Source organism: Hydractinia symbiolongicarpus, chromosome 3 (assembly GCF_029227915.1).
Source record: "Hydractinia symbiolongicarpus strain clone_291-10 chromosome 3, HSymV2.1, whole genome shotgun sequence".
NCBI classification, from domain to species: Eukaryota; Metazoa; Cnidaria; class Hydrozoa; order Anthoathecata; family Hydractiniidae; genus Hydractinia; species Hydractinia symbiolongicarpus.
The window spans coordinates 29,253,813-29,269,528 of record NC_079877.1 but is presented as its reverse complement, the minus strand read 5'-3'; the positions used below and the strand labels follow the sequence as shown (position 1 = coordinate 29,269,528).

Sequence of the window (15,716 nt, the reverse complement as noted above, 5' to 3'; positions counted from 1 at the left end):
TAAGCGACTTGCAATTAAGAGATAAAGTATGATACGTAATGAAGTTAAACAAAGAAAAAGAAGATTCAGCTTCAGCAAAAATTACCTTAAATTCCCTAATTGTCATAAATAAATTACAATTTTGACTACAAAATGTCCTTAGCCAGTTACAAATGTAATAAATTAGCATCAGACTGTATCACGAAAATAACACTGTTCGATAGATACGTTTTTATATCATTACAAAAAGCGCCAATGTGTCAAGGTAAAGACAAGCGTAACTGCAAAAAAAGCGTTTTCCGTTTATTTAAATGTTTATTATAGTATAAGGCGTCGTTTTTTTATTTAGGATCACCTTTAACTAAAAACAGGAATGATGATAGCAACAGCTTATCCATTATATCTTCCTCGTCTTGTTCGCTTCCTAACGTGTTTGGGACTAGGAAAGAACGGGTCAAATTCTCCCGAGTTGAAGACGAGTAGAGTTAGCCGAAATTTGGGAAGATCATCACGAGGGAAATTCTAGAAGTTTTCTATACGGACGGGCGCGTGAAGACATTGATAGCGAAGTATGGAATAAGATTCAGACAGAAAAAATCAAAAGGAGAATGCTTCTTAACAAGCTGAAAATAAAATAATAATGAAAGAAAGTATACCGAAATACGTTAGAACAACCACTAAGAACACCTTTCTAGGTAGCAAATTTGCTCAGCAGTTGTTTTACTGTCAGTTTTCACGTACTGGTGGGGCAAATTTTTACTCTTTCTTCTGAACTTATGATTCGAGTTTTATTATTATTATTTAAAATTATTTAAAAATGTTTGTACAGGATAAAAACTTTAGTTGTGAAAACTGTTATGAATGTTTGTCCTGCGTCAATGTGTATGTGTGCGTATGTGTCAAAATTAATTAATTTTGCTCCAAAATCATGAAATGACTTCTTTGCTGTCGAAAGTTTTACTTAAGAAAGTTTTACTGAGATATTCGATGATTTACTTTTTCAAGGTAGTTTTCAAAGTTAGCACAAACATTTCCATCCAAATACTTCCTCACGAAAATGCACGACTGTTTCAACATCTTGCTGTAAAAAAACGGAATTTTTGTTATCACTGACAATGCGTCTTGCTCCATTTGTAAGGGATTGCAGTTTGTCAATTTGACCATTGGCGAGGTCACAATGAACTATCGAACTGTAAGTAAAAACAGGTAGAATCATCAACCGATAGATCATTCCAGCTACTTTTGAAGTGATGTTAGGTCTAATTCTCTCAAGCAGTCTAATCCTCGAACTGGCTTTTTTGTATGATCTATCAAACTGCTGGCTGAAGTTTAATGTATTGTCAATTGAAATTCCCAGATATTTGTAAGAGTCAACATGGTTGATTTAAGTGTCTCTATAATTAACAGTGAAGTCGTCAGTATTTAGCGATAAACGTTTAGCTGTTCCAATAAGCATGACTTCAGTTTTACCCTTTTCTATATTGATCATAAGTTCATTTAAATTTAAGTATGAAGATATATTTGAAAGTTCTTCTAAAGGGTTGACATGATCACTGATTTATTCGAGTGTGAAAAGTAGACAACAGTGTCATCTGCGTATTTTATCACTCTACCATTTTCTAATACTTCAGGAAGATCGTTGAAAAATATAACGAATAACAATGGCCCCAAAATCAAGCCTTTTAGAACACCATTGAACACTGGCATTAAAGATGATAAGCTGTTCTTTATTGACACAGACTTATGTCTCTGAAAGAGATAATCAGTGAGTCATAACAGTTCATTGTCTTTGACACCGTAAATTTGAAGTTTTCGCAGTATAACATCATGACTTATGGTGTCGAACGCTTTAGTTTAGTCAATGAATATAGCTCCCGTTAACTTTCCATTATCGACTTCCTTTCTTATGTTGTTAACAAACAATGTCGCCGCGGTCGAGGTAGACCTACTTGATCGATATCCAAATTGAAACTCCGATGTTGGATTCGAGATATCCGCTTAGCTGGATATGGACTGCCTATTCGAGTACTTTTAAGAGGGCTGGTGAAACAGAAATCGGTAGGTAACTGTCTGGTTTGTTAATATCACCTGACTTGACTGACGGGTGTTATTTTAGCTGATTTCCAGATATATGGCACTTGTTAAGTTCTCAATGATAAATTGATGATGTGGCATATTGGTTTGCTGATGATATGTGCACAGTCTTTAGGAAGCTTGGTTAGTAACTCATCTAACCCAGTGGCTTTTTTTGGGTTAAACGATTTTGTCTCTTTTTCAATATAAAGCTTAGATACATATTCCATTCTGAAAGTCTTAACAGTTCGTTTAGCGATGTAATGCGGGGTCTTCCAGACATAGTAATTTAATAAAGATACACTAGATTATAATGTCTTCACTTTCGTCGAGAAGTAATCACAAAACGTATTTGCCTTTTTCCGCCTCGTTGCACGTGGTTGTAGCGAAATTTGCTTTAGTCTTCGTTGGAAACAATTTCTTTATGATGTTCCAAAATTTCCTTGGATTCAAGCTCTTGTAATAGGTTCTTATTATATTCGTCTCGGCTACGTTTAATGTTGTTGTTGCATTTGTTCCGCAGAGTTTTATACAATTTCCAATCCTCGGCATTGTTGTGCTTTCTAGCTTTTCGGAGAACCTGGTCTCTACGGTTCATTACTTTTTTGTTTTGGTGAGTGATCCAAGGACAAGGTTTTCCTTTGGATTTGGAGCGTGTTTGCCAAAAATCTCCTTCACCAGGCTGTTGAAGAGAAATAGTGCAGAGTTTACATCACTGCTGTTGTAAACTGGACTCCAGTCAATATTATCATTGTCATTACACATAGATTCTGATTTAAATTCTTTTCCAGAGTTTGTTCAAAGATAATTAACGTTCAGGTCTCCAAGGATGATTGTTTCTTTATTTTCTGATAATGATTTTAATAACACTTCGTAATAGATAATAATAGGTAATAGATATTTAGATCCCATGGGTGGATTGTAGAAAGTAGCTACAAGTACACTGCGCGAATTTTTAATCTAAATACTTTCCAATTCCTGCTTTTCCAGATCACTTCGCCGTTTCCAATTTAAAGTATCGTGAATATAAATTGCCACTCCACCATCTTTGGCTACAACTCTATCCCTTTGAAGAAATAGGTAACCTGGGATCTCGTAAATATTAGCTTCATTCACACTAAGATGTGTTTCGGACAGGGTTATGATGTTAAATTTAGTCGAATTTATCAATTCATATAACTCGTTAAAGTTGTAAAATAAACCTCTCATATTTTGGTGAACGATTTTCAAGTCTCTTCTTCAGATGGTTTGTGAATTCATTTCGGGTCAATGACGAAGTACCAGGACATGATTCTACATGTTTTGAGACCTTACGAATGCATGCTCTGCCTTTATCTTTCAAACACCATAAACATGAGGATATATGATTTTCTTCGTATCACCATAATCATCCACAAACAAAGTTTTACTCGTTCCATCTGGTGTAATAAGACATGGTCGTTTGATAGCAAAAATGGATATCAAGTATAAAAACACATACACAGCCAAAAACACGTCCGCTCGTTTCGACGCCATCTTTTAAGTCTTTTAAGTATTATTGAACTTATTACAGAGTTAACATTTCTGTTAGTTATGGTAGTGTCCTTATACTTGAGAGAATCTTGGTAAAAATTTACAACAAATTAACCATCATTTTGACTTGTACATTAAAGTTGGCATCATGCTTGTCTAGCAAGCACTACTTACGTTAAGTAGTAAAAATGATGCAAACGTGCCGTATGTAAACGAAATAAATTCATGCCAGTCAACAGCCCGTGGGTAAACCCACGAATTCGCTGTCCTTTATATATCGTATTTCGTGTTTCCGTGTCATGATTTTTTTTCGCGCACAAACAGACAGAACACGGGTATTTATATTGAAATGATGGTTTTGCATCAGAAACCTCAAATGCAGTTAAAAAGGACTAATTTGCGAGTAAAAGGAGGTCTGTGTAAAATCTAGTAGATTTGCTATACATTTTATCTATATTTTGAATGATGTGTCTTTAGATAATTTGCATCGATTATGTAATGTTGATTATTAAAGTTCACGATAACCCAATGGGAAAATAAATTTGGTTTGTAACTGTTGAAGTTAAAGACGTATAGTAGACTATGCGTGTGTAAGCCCATTATATTCCATTAACTAAATGTCTTTTTTCTTCCAGAAATACCTTTCTGTGTACATTACTTGTATAAAAATAACAACTATCAACCTTCTAGCGAATTGACCCTAATTTATTTTTAGAGCAAGTACAGGTTATTTCAACAAAAGTCGTTGAATACAGTTTGGCGATCAGTAGTTCCAACAAAATAGTGTATCCTATCTCCCCGCATATAAGCCAACCCTATTTATAAGCCCATAGGCTTACCCGAGTTTAGACTTTTTCAATTTAGGAATAAAAAGAAAGGAGAATGCATTCAGGCAAATAATTTTTTCCCTTTTAGAAAAATCTTCTATTGCATGCTCAGTCTTTTTTTAGAGTCTCTTATCCATTAATAACACATTTACACGGAACCTCCAGCCATTTCCTCTTTTGTTTTGACTTTTTTCGCAAACAATAGTTCTCATCCTCCTTAATTAATACAAAAAAGCAATACCGCGCAACTTCCTTTGGAATATAATTAGCAATAGTCGCATTCTTTAAAATTTTTAAGGCATATTTATAGGGGCTATGGGCGTTTATGCAGGGAAATAGAAGAAAACATTGGTAGACGTTTGCCACTCACTACAACACCTACAGAGAAAATTATTTTTAAATTTTATATGACCAGTGCATTTACAAATCAGTTCCTCAATGCATGGCAGGAATATATTCTGACGTCAACCGATTATGGCCTTGCATGTACATTTGTCATGGTCTTTGTCATCATTAGGAAGTATTTTAAGAACTAACTTTAGATATAAAGGAAGCTTTAGTACGGAAAAAGATTAGAGTCAAAGTGACCTAAAAGTTTAATTTCTAATGTTACGTACAAAAGAAACTCTAATTATTTATACGCCACGTAAAAGCTTCCTGCGGGCACCTCTGCCACACATGAAAACAGACTGACTTTATTCCTGAATAACACCGTTTGATTGCTAAATATCCTGAAAATGTTTTGTTTTTTTAAGGAAATTAGAAGTTAGTTTCCGTGAATCCAAATATTTATAACCAATTTCTTTGGTCATCAAGTTGGAAGAATAATAGGAAGAATATAGGAAGAATAATCATGCTGAGAAATAAAAATCTAGAAACAAGACAAGAAATTCAGCACAATCTTTTCGATCACAAAACTATCATCAGTGCTACTATACATACAAGTAAAAGTAAAAGCTCTCATAAAGGATAATTAGGGATCCTGTTAATTGTCAAGCGAAAATAGATAAGCGAACATCCACATCTGACATGCAAAATCTATCACGAAATATGTTCATGGGGTAAAACATGGAAGTCTGACAACCACAATTTGTCAACCAAAAAATCTGAACCTGCATGTGGCGTATACCAATGACTACCCGTCAAAATAATAGAAAGAAAAAACTCAGAAGCTTCTTCAATGGCTTTAAAACAACCGTCTCTAAACAATAAACTTAACGCGAAAGTATTGCACTTCTTCAGTATCGGCAAAATCGTGTTTAAAGATGATATGAGAGTTACACTGAAAAAATCAAACGCTATCGAAGTCGCATTTTACATCAGCGTATGTAACACATACCCGATATTACACTATGAACTTGACTCAACCAAATTTATCAAAAATTTTGTATTTTTCCTAGATAGATATGATAAAATAAAGGTGGAATGGAGTGGGATTCTATCATTTAAGAGGGAATAAAGCAAGCTAATATGGGACCAAAGGACAACTTATGGGGGTCAATGTACCCCGAGAAAACATGCGTGCTCCCGAAATTCAAACGCTTTGCGCACTTCTGCTCAATTTTTTTTGTAAATGTAAATTATAGAAATTTTTTACTTAAATTCCATCAAAGAGTCATGAAACTTTCTTTTTGACACTTAACAGCCACGTATTTCCTACTACAGAAGATGCTAGAGCGATTTAAAGACTGATTACGAAATTTGCATTTCGGGAGCAATCCAGGAATTTGGTGAATCTAAAGATAGATAGATAGATAGATAGATAGATAGATAGATAGATAGATAGATAGATAGATAGATAGATAGATAGATAGATAGATAGATAGATAGATAGATAGATAGATAGATAGATAGATAGATAGATAGATAGATAGATAGATAGATAGATAGATAGATAGATAGATAGATAGATAGATAGAGACCGCCCAGAGCCTGGACGCCTAAAAAGGTTAAGCTAAAGCTTAAATCCTCGTTTCGATAGAGTTTTTTCTGAGAACGAGGCTAAAATGAGTTTTAACCCAATATGAATCCTAACAGTGCAACAAATTGTTTTATTATCCAATGAACAATACTTTATTTTAAAGTTTATATGCTATCGAAAGTTAAAGCTCGTGCAGTGTAGCATAATGAAGATCGTCTTATAATGCGCCATCTTTGATGTTATTAACGTTTCCCTTTAATAATTACGTCATTTCCTTCTGTACAATTTCGCAAGCGCGTAGATTAAAGCTATATTCAGCAGAACTAATTAATTAACAATGAATTTTAATTTAAAGAGGAATTCTTGAGGTTGGATATCTTTGGTGAATGATAATGTATTATACAGTCGCAACACGATTTACAACATACAGTTTACTTGTGCTAAAACGCTCGACCTGATCGTGTGGCTCAGTTTACGGCTCTTATGTTAATAAGAGCCGTAAACTGAGCCACACTTCACGGGGTGTTCAACCCTGCCATCCTTGATCCCAGGACATGTTGTCTTTTTGCATATCGAACGCGACCTATCAATAAGCACAGCGCCGATTAGAGACAAAAAGCCCTGGGAACGAAGCTGCAACACCGATTCATATCTGGAATTTTAATAACTATTTGATCAAAAAAAGAGACTTCGATGTCGGTTAATTAAATGACATAATGTTGTTGTAAAGAGGTTGTCTGATTAAAGTTTAGGTTTTGCTGGAAGCTACGTAATGAAAACAAGAATGAGTAAGATATTTCAAACTACATTACCAATTTTAGTTTTTATAACAATTATATATATTATTTGTGTGTTTGTTATGAATTATGACCAGGCTAAAGTTCACGTAAATAGCCCAAGGCCTCTTAGCCAAAATATCACGGAAACTTATATTTTATTTATTGGAATACAGTCACATTTTGCTAATGTGAAAAGAAGAGAGGTTATTCGAAAAACTTGGTTGCAATTTTGCTCTAATGACATTGGTTGCCACTACAATTTTTTTCTTGACGGGCTAGACATAAACAACAAAAAGGTGCCCAAAGAAGTGTTTGTACAATACATGAACGAGTCAAAAAACAACAATTACGATATTGCTGTGATAGATACACCTCCAGGTCGAAATTTTGCTGTTAGAACTTATAAATCTATTCATTATGTCATGGAGCACATGAAAGTTAAATATTATCTCAGGTTAGATGACGATCAATACCTGTGCGTACAAAGATTGATTTACGAACTAAAACACAGACCTGTGGAATGGTTATTTTCCGGATACACGCATTGCGGACCAGCTCGTATTGACGAAGGATATCAGTTGTTTTCTTATAATTTGTTACAAGTCTTCTACAAGAAGAGCGACCTTGTGTGCACTGAGTTTGGCACTGACTGTGTGTCGAGTTGGGTTTATGATGTTATGGACACGCAGAACGTCACATGGTTCACAGAAAACAAGAGAATCCACCAACATCAAGCCTCACTGGATACTGCTCTACAAAAAAGAAAGGAACTTTGTCAAACGTATATATCACTCCATGGAACATATGAAAAAGAAATGCAGATTTTTCACGATATTGTTCTCAAGGAGGAATTTCACGACTATGACATTCCACGTCCGTATCACGTTTGTCCTGATCACCGACGAGTCAACTTACTTGTAGAGTTAAAAAGCGCCAAAGATCAGATGCCGTGTGGTGCAAAACCGGTATTTAAGAAAGACCTAAAAGGTTGGGTAGGAAGGCAAAGAAGACCACTATAATTTTACCTTCACTTTTAAAGACAATTTTTCACTGAATGACTTTTCATATTATTTTTTTATCTAAGGGAAACGTTTATCAGTTATTTTGTACTATTTTTTCGGCTTTGTTTGTTTTATCTTTGTACTCGTATAATTTAAATCATGCAAAAAGAAATAAAACTGGTCGAACTGTCCCATCAACAAAACCCCAGCAGTTATCTAGTGCAGCTCCTTTTCTGTGTATGACATCACAAAATGTTTCTAAGCACTGAGGACGAAGCCACAGTTGATTCATATTATCCAGAAGGTGATGGAAATTCTCATAAATAAGCTCCAAAATATGATTCGAGATCATGCTAAATTGAGGCACAGGTCTAGCATATCTTGGTATCATGTCTGAGTAACAACATGGATAGGCAAAACAATCTAAAAAGATGGACAGAGCTTCGATACCGTTTATTTTGCATTTATTATAAGTTGTTATTTCATCAGGAACACCAAATATTTCTTTCAATCCATAAATGTCATTTTTGTGGAATCTGAAGTCACTCCAACACTCTTCGTCACTGAGTGTATCCAGGTCAAAGGACTGGTAATTCCAATAAGGACAATCTAGACTTTTTGATGTATTAAGATCATACAATAAAATAAACTCTTCATCGTTAATGACTCTGATTAAATTGGCCAGGAACAAAGCTTCTCTAGCTTCTCGAAAATTTGCCATTTTGTTTGTTTACATTTAATTTGGCGCTCTCCCGTCTACCACTAAACTTTTTCCCGCGTAACGATACAATTTTTTTTAAGACGGCGACAACTTAAAATGCCGTCCTCTTTGCTTGCCTTCCTGTTGCGCAAGGTTCTTATTAAAATATACTAGTGTATATATCCATAGAGATATAATAAAAGATCATTAGTCGTTTTGCGAGAAACGCGCAAAAAGAACTGGAACCAAGCGACTCCACTCCCCCGCATTATTTGTTTGAACAATAGGGTTTTGAATAGAAAATTACCGCATTGTGTTATATCACTATGTAGAGATTCCAATCAAACTGTTTGACGAGAGAAGTTGTTTGATTAAAAACTAGGTTTTGCTGGAAGCTGCGTTTTAAAAACAAGAATGATTAAAAGAAAGATCTTTAAAACTACATTACCAATTTTAGTTTTCATAACAATTATATTTATTATTTGTGTGTTTGTTATTAATTATGGCAAGGCTGAAATCTGAAAATGTTTTATGAATTATAACCAGGCTGAAATTCACGTAAATACCGCGAAGCCTTTTAGCAAAAATATCACAGAAAAGTATTTTGTATTTATTGGAATACAGTCACATTTTGCTAATGTGAAAAGAAGAGAGGTTATTCGAAAAACTTGGTTGCAATTTTGCTCTAATGACATTGGTTGCCACTACAAATTTTTTTTTGACGGGCTAGACATAAACAACAAAAAGGTGCCCAAAGAAGTGTTTGTACAATACATGAACGAGTCAAAAAACAACAATTACGATATTGCTGTGGTAGATACACCTCCAGGTCGAAATTTTGCTGTTAGAACTTATAAATCAATTCATTATGTGATGGAGCGATTCAAAGTTGAATATTATCTCAGGTTAGATGACGATCATTACCTGTGCGTACAAAGATTGATTTACGAACTGAAACTCAGACCTGTGGAATGGTTATTTTCCGGATACACGCATTGCAAACCAGCTCGTATGGACGATGGATATCAGATGTTTTCTTATAATTTGTTACAAACCTTGTACAAGAAGAGCGACCTTGTGTGCACTGAGTTTGGTACTGACTCCTTGTCGAATTGGGTTTATGATGTTATGGACACGCAGAACGTCACATGGTTCTCAGATAACAAAAGAATCCACCATGGTCAAGCCTCATTAAATACCGCTCTACAGAAGAAAAAGGAACTTTGCCAAACGTATATATCCCTTCATGGAACATATCCCAAAGAAATGGAGATTTTTCATAATATTGTTCTGAAGGAGGAATTTCACGACTATGACATTCCACGTCCGTACCATAGATGTCCTGATCACCGACGAGTCAACTTACTTGTAGAATCAGAATTTGCCAAAGATCAGATGCCTTGTGCTGCAAAACCTGTATTTAAGAAAGACATAAGAGGTTATGTAGGAAGGAATAAAAGACCATTATAATTTTACTTTTACTTTCAAAAACAATTTTTTACTGAATGAATTTTCATATTATTATTATATCTAAGGGAAACGTTTATCCCGGAATCAGTCCTTTGTACTATTTTTTCGCCTTTGTTTGTTTTATCTTTGTGTTTGTATAATTGTAAATCATGCAAAAAGAAATTTCTTTTCGTGAATACTAATGATACGTGAGTGTTTAAAGATGTTTTTGCAAGTGAGAAGTAACCTTTAAGTATTATTTTGCACTTGCTAAACAAACTTTTCTCCAATCTGGATCCAAGGTCTTTTCAGTGAGTCAGAAAGGAAAAAAAGTTCGGGAACGAAATTGAAACTTTTTCTTAGAAATCGGTCTTTCTTCAGTTGTAAAATTCAAAATGCTTAGCTATATTTTACCAAAGATATGCCGTTGTTTTTGATCTTGTAATTCGCCACCTTTTCTTAGTCGCACACATTTTTTAGATTTTTTATTTCGTAAAATGTAGCAAATGCGGAAAAGATAAAAGTTAAACACAATAACAAAACGAATCTTTTCAATCGTTATACATCCGTATGCGAAATTGTCCCAAATTATGAATATCTACAATCGACTTTTTTATATCTTAATATACACAAATCATTAATATCCTTTTTTTTCCTATGTCATATATACAGTATGCATAGTTTCATATAAGAACAATTTTATCAGAATAGGAGCCTAACAAAAATTAGAACAAAAGATTTTAGTGGTTAGTTTCAACATTAAGAACAAGCTCTTAAAACCAGAATCTAAATTTTCTGTGAAATAAGAACAACCAGGAAATTCCACACAAGTGCGTAAAAAAATAGACTTGGACGAGTTTCGAGTTTTTACATTCGTAAATGATTTTTAGAAAGGGAAGTTGGTATACTTTGGTAACAGCCAGACAATTTTAAACATATTTGGTAAAAGATATTCTTTGCAGAGATTTTATTCGCAATCTATAAGAACCACCGCCGTTCTTGAAGAAATGGATCCTCCGTTTCTAAAGCAGCGTATATTTTTTATATCGCAGCGGATTAGTAATGACATTCTCAACGTGTACAAGTTTGCGCAGAGTCGATGGCACGAGGGTTGAGTAGATTCCAGAGCGTAGTAGCTATAATTATAGCTTGTAATCAGCTATAATTATAGCTTGGAATCGTTTGCTATTGGAGATGCATTGGTTTTCTCTGCGTGTCTTTTCCTCTTTCAATTAAGTCCTTATTTATCTGGATGTAAAAGATATAATTATTGAAAAGAAAGGAATTACCTTACCTTCCAATTTCTTTGTATGGTATCCTAGGGGATCAACACCGGAGACTACAGCTCTAAGCTTTGGAATGTTTATTATAATCGAAGGTTTTTTTATTAATCACTTGTGCCACATAGACAACCTTTGTTTCCAGGACTTTTTGCCTTGTTGATGAAGTTGATAGCGGCGAAAAGGCGCTTATAATTTATGATAATTATGATAATTTATAATTTATGATAATTATTCCTGAAGAATGATTTATGAACATTTATTGCCCTGCAAAGATTTATTTCTGCCCCGCGTGGGAGTTTTATATAAACAAGAATGCAGCAAATATGGCGGTTGATATATTTTATAGCGTGGGCATAAAGACGGGCTAAAGTTTTGCATCAACTTTGGGGAGACTTGTTTGATAAATATGTTAGAAAAAAATACCATTTTCTATAAAGAAAATTTATCTCGATTATTAAATTGATACTAGTCGTTAACCCGTGGATTAATCCACGGGTTCGCCAGTCATTTATTAGCCGCATTTTGTGTGTCTTGCTACTGCTGTTATCATTTTTCGTGACAGACAGACGCATACGGGTATTACAATATAGACCAGTCTTGCCCGTGGAAAAATCCACGGGTTCACCTGTCCATTATATTTATCCGTGGCAACAAAGTGGATAAAAATATATCACATTTGATATTCGTGTTTCCGTAACATCATTTTCTAACTCAGTGGGGGGTCCGCGCAGAGACAGACAAAATACGGCTATTATAATAGACTAGTCGTTAACCCGTGGAAAACGCGTTCGCTCGTCCTTTAAATTTACCCGTCGCAACAAAATGGATATAAATATATCGCATATGATATTCGTGTGCATTTTAAAAATTTCGTGTTTCCGTTACAGGACGCCGCTTTCGCGGACACACAGACGGACGACGGCTATTATTAAAGAGACTAGCCGTTGCTCGTGAAAAAATCCACGGGTTCGCCCGTCCTTTATATTTACCCGTCGCAACAATGTGGATAAAAATATATCGCATTTGATATTCGTGTTTCCGTAACATCATTTTCTAACTCAGCTGGGGTCCGCGCAGAGAACAGACAGACGACGGCTATTAATATAGAGATAGCCGGGAAACCCGGCATCGAAACGCCGGGGTAAGTCACAAGTCAAGGTGTGACCCGCCGTTGAACACTATGTGGAGCGGCTAATAAGAGCCGTAAACTGTGTCACACGGTCAGGTGGAGCGGTTTAGCACAGGTATGCAGTATGTCGTTAATCGAGTAAAGCGCACACAACGCTATAGGTTTCGACTGTAGTGTATTTTTGAAAATATAACTCTACTGCAACTTTAGCCAAAATAAAAACACAATTTACAACCATTTGTTACCCCGTCATAGGAAAAACAATTGGTCAATTTTATTTTATTTTGCGAAATAAGTTTCAGTAAAGGTTAACAAATTAATTGTGACACTGGACTGAGCGCTTAGTACAGGTAAACCGCGTGGCACATGCGTTTAAGCTTAAGACCCTATTCAAAAAAACTATTGCAGCTTTGGTTTACAAAACACAGGATACACTCTGTTGAAACGCTGGGTTAAGCCACAAGTGGCTGTTACCCAGCATTAAACACCAGATTGAGTAATTAATAAGAACCCTCAACTGTGCCACACATTCAGGAGGTAAAGCGCTTTAGTACAGCCATATAGTGTGTAGAAAATCAAGTGAAGTGCACATAAATTTATGGTGTTTCCGGCCGGTGTAATATACTATTCAAAAATTAACTTTCGACAACTTAGATTACAATTCATTGTTACCCCATCATAGTGAAAGCAACTGGCCAACCTTCTTTATTTTTCAGGGAATGTTTCCGGGGAAAAGTTCAAAAAAATGTTAAGCTGAGCGCTTAGTATAGGTAAACAATGCGTACTTTTTCTGTAAAAAACGTTATCACAACTTCGGTTAAACAGAAACACAGGAAACAGCCCGTAGTTAACACCGGACTAAGCGCTAAGTACAGGTAGACTGTGTTGCACATGAGTATAGGCGTAACACCATTTTAAAAAAAACTTTATCGCGACTTCAGTTTAAAAAAAATCAGGAAACCGCCTGTCGTTATCAAGTTCAGTTAAAAAAATATATACTCAGCAATTTTATTTTTCAGCATAAGCTTTCATAGCAGTAATAAAATTGGTAGCTGCTCAACTGCATTTAGCATAAGAATTAAGCATTGTGTTGCAGCCAAACTGCATTTAGCTACTTTCACTTTTTTTAGCCAGAGATAGCTAAAAGAAGAACTAGGTAGACCCAACTTCAACTTAAAAATAAATAACAATATACCAAACTGAAAAAAACTTTAAAAGAATAGAAATAAAGATAGCTATAGCTAGCTGCCTCAAAATCTACGTTTTTAGCTAGATAAACACTTAAAATTGTTTTGTTTAAGATTTATACATGGCTAGAAAACGTCATGTCATACTCACCTTAACATGTGAAAACACACAGAAACTAAATAATACTATAGGATACAGAGTACTCAGAAGAAAAAAAGATCAAAAGGAGATATAAAAATTTCAAACCATCACTTCCGAACCAAAATGACTTTGTAGGGGTAGCATGTTTCCTCCGTTGGCATGTTGAGGCCGTGAAGCACTTGGACTAGTCGTTAACCCGTGGAAAAATCCATGGGGTCGCCAGCCGCGTTCGTTCGTCGTTCAAATTTACCCGTCGCAACAAAGTGGATAAAAATATATCGCATTTGATATTCGTGCGCATTTTAAAAATTTCGTGTTTCCGTTACAGGACGGCTCTTACGCGGACACACAGACAGACGACGGCTATTACTAGCCATAGTTACCACTAATGCGCCCCGAATTGCTAAAAACGACTTAAAATATTCAAATTTAGAACGGGATTGAAAATTAGAATGGAAAATTGTGGATGTTTGAAATCAATAAAAACTGCAGTGTTAGAACTTATTATTTTCGTTATTTTCACATTTGGCTAAGGCTCTATCTCTAAAGTTGGATACTGAAGACCCTTTCTTAGATGCATAGGTGTGCACTTTAAATGCCTCCAGCCTTCTTCTATAATTTCTTATAATCATTGTGTTTGAATTTTGGTTAAGATTCGTTCAAAAGACTTACGCATGCTTTTGTGACTTAATAAATCTTGTGCTGAATAACAAACAGTGTCCGAAAGTTATTCTAATATGCTAACAGAAATGCAGTACGGAATTGCATAGAGGCTTGTGAATAAGCTTATTGCCCAGGGAAAAAAATTTAAATAAATAGCCCTACGACTTGAACACTTCCGTCATTGGCCTGGAAGATTCTGAAATATGAAGTAGACTTTAAAAACAGAGAACAATGGGGTATATAAACACATCATAAGTATCCTCCATTAATTCTCCATTATTATTGTAATTAACATAAAATACAACTTAATAAAAATAAAAAATAAATTTCACATATATATAGTATATATTCTGAAACAATAGTTAAAACTTTAACTGGATATTTTATAACTAATCTCGATCTGAAAAATTCTGAAAATTCCAGGATACAGGATTTCTATGTATGAACTTCACGATTCGAATATATATATATTCGAATAACTTCTGAACAATTTCAATTTCAATGAATTATTACTCAGTTAAGTTACCAATAAAATCCTTTAAAATTTCTCTCCTTGAAGATTTTTCGAAAATGCTGATGGTGCATGGTTTGATAACAGGTGATCTGAAAAAGAAAGTGCATTTAAAATTGAGAAAAAAGAATACAATTTTACCACTGAATCAGTACTAGGTTGTTTAATTATTGTCCACTTCTCTGATTTAAAGTTAGAATTTATTAAAAAGATACAAATCAATGCCATGTGATGCACAAAAGGTATACTATATAAATATATGTATATAAATTTAGTCAAGCTGGTTTTGATATCATTGTTAAACAAGTAAAATATTAAGCAGGCGATACAAGATTTTCAAACCTGTGGACAATACAGGACTTATTTTGTCGAAATCGATTTATTGAATTGAACAAATGTGATCGGTTATTATTGAATCCAAACAAGTTGATACAAAAAAGGGTAGACACCCAATTAATAAATTTGTCAGATTTAATAAATCAACAACATCATATTATAATTTCAAGAAAAAACTTGAAGAAAAAGTGAAGAAAACAAAGAAACCTGTAACCTACTGTGGG

The 15,716-nt window shown here is 34.7% G+C and overlaps 1 protein-coding gene across 1 annotated transcript; it reads left to right on the top strand.

Annotated features, from left to right (window-relative positions):
• Window positions 1-7,171: 7,171 nt before the first annotated feature.
• Window positions 7,172-8,110, top strand: LOC130637026 (uncharacterized). Its single transcript, XM_057446880.1, has one exon. The coding sequence runs from the start codon at window positions 7,172-7,174 to the stop codon at window positions 8,108-8,110; it is 939 nt and encodes a 312-aa protein (XP_057302863.1).
• Window positions 8,111-15,716: the final 7,606 nt, after the last annotated feature.

Bases quoted from the DNA above. Each gene is read 5' to 3' on its own strand.
- LOC130637026 (XM_057446880.1), top strand. From the start codon at position 7,172: ATGAATTATGACCAGGCTAAAGTTCACGTAAATAGCCCAAGGCCTCTT.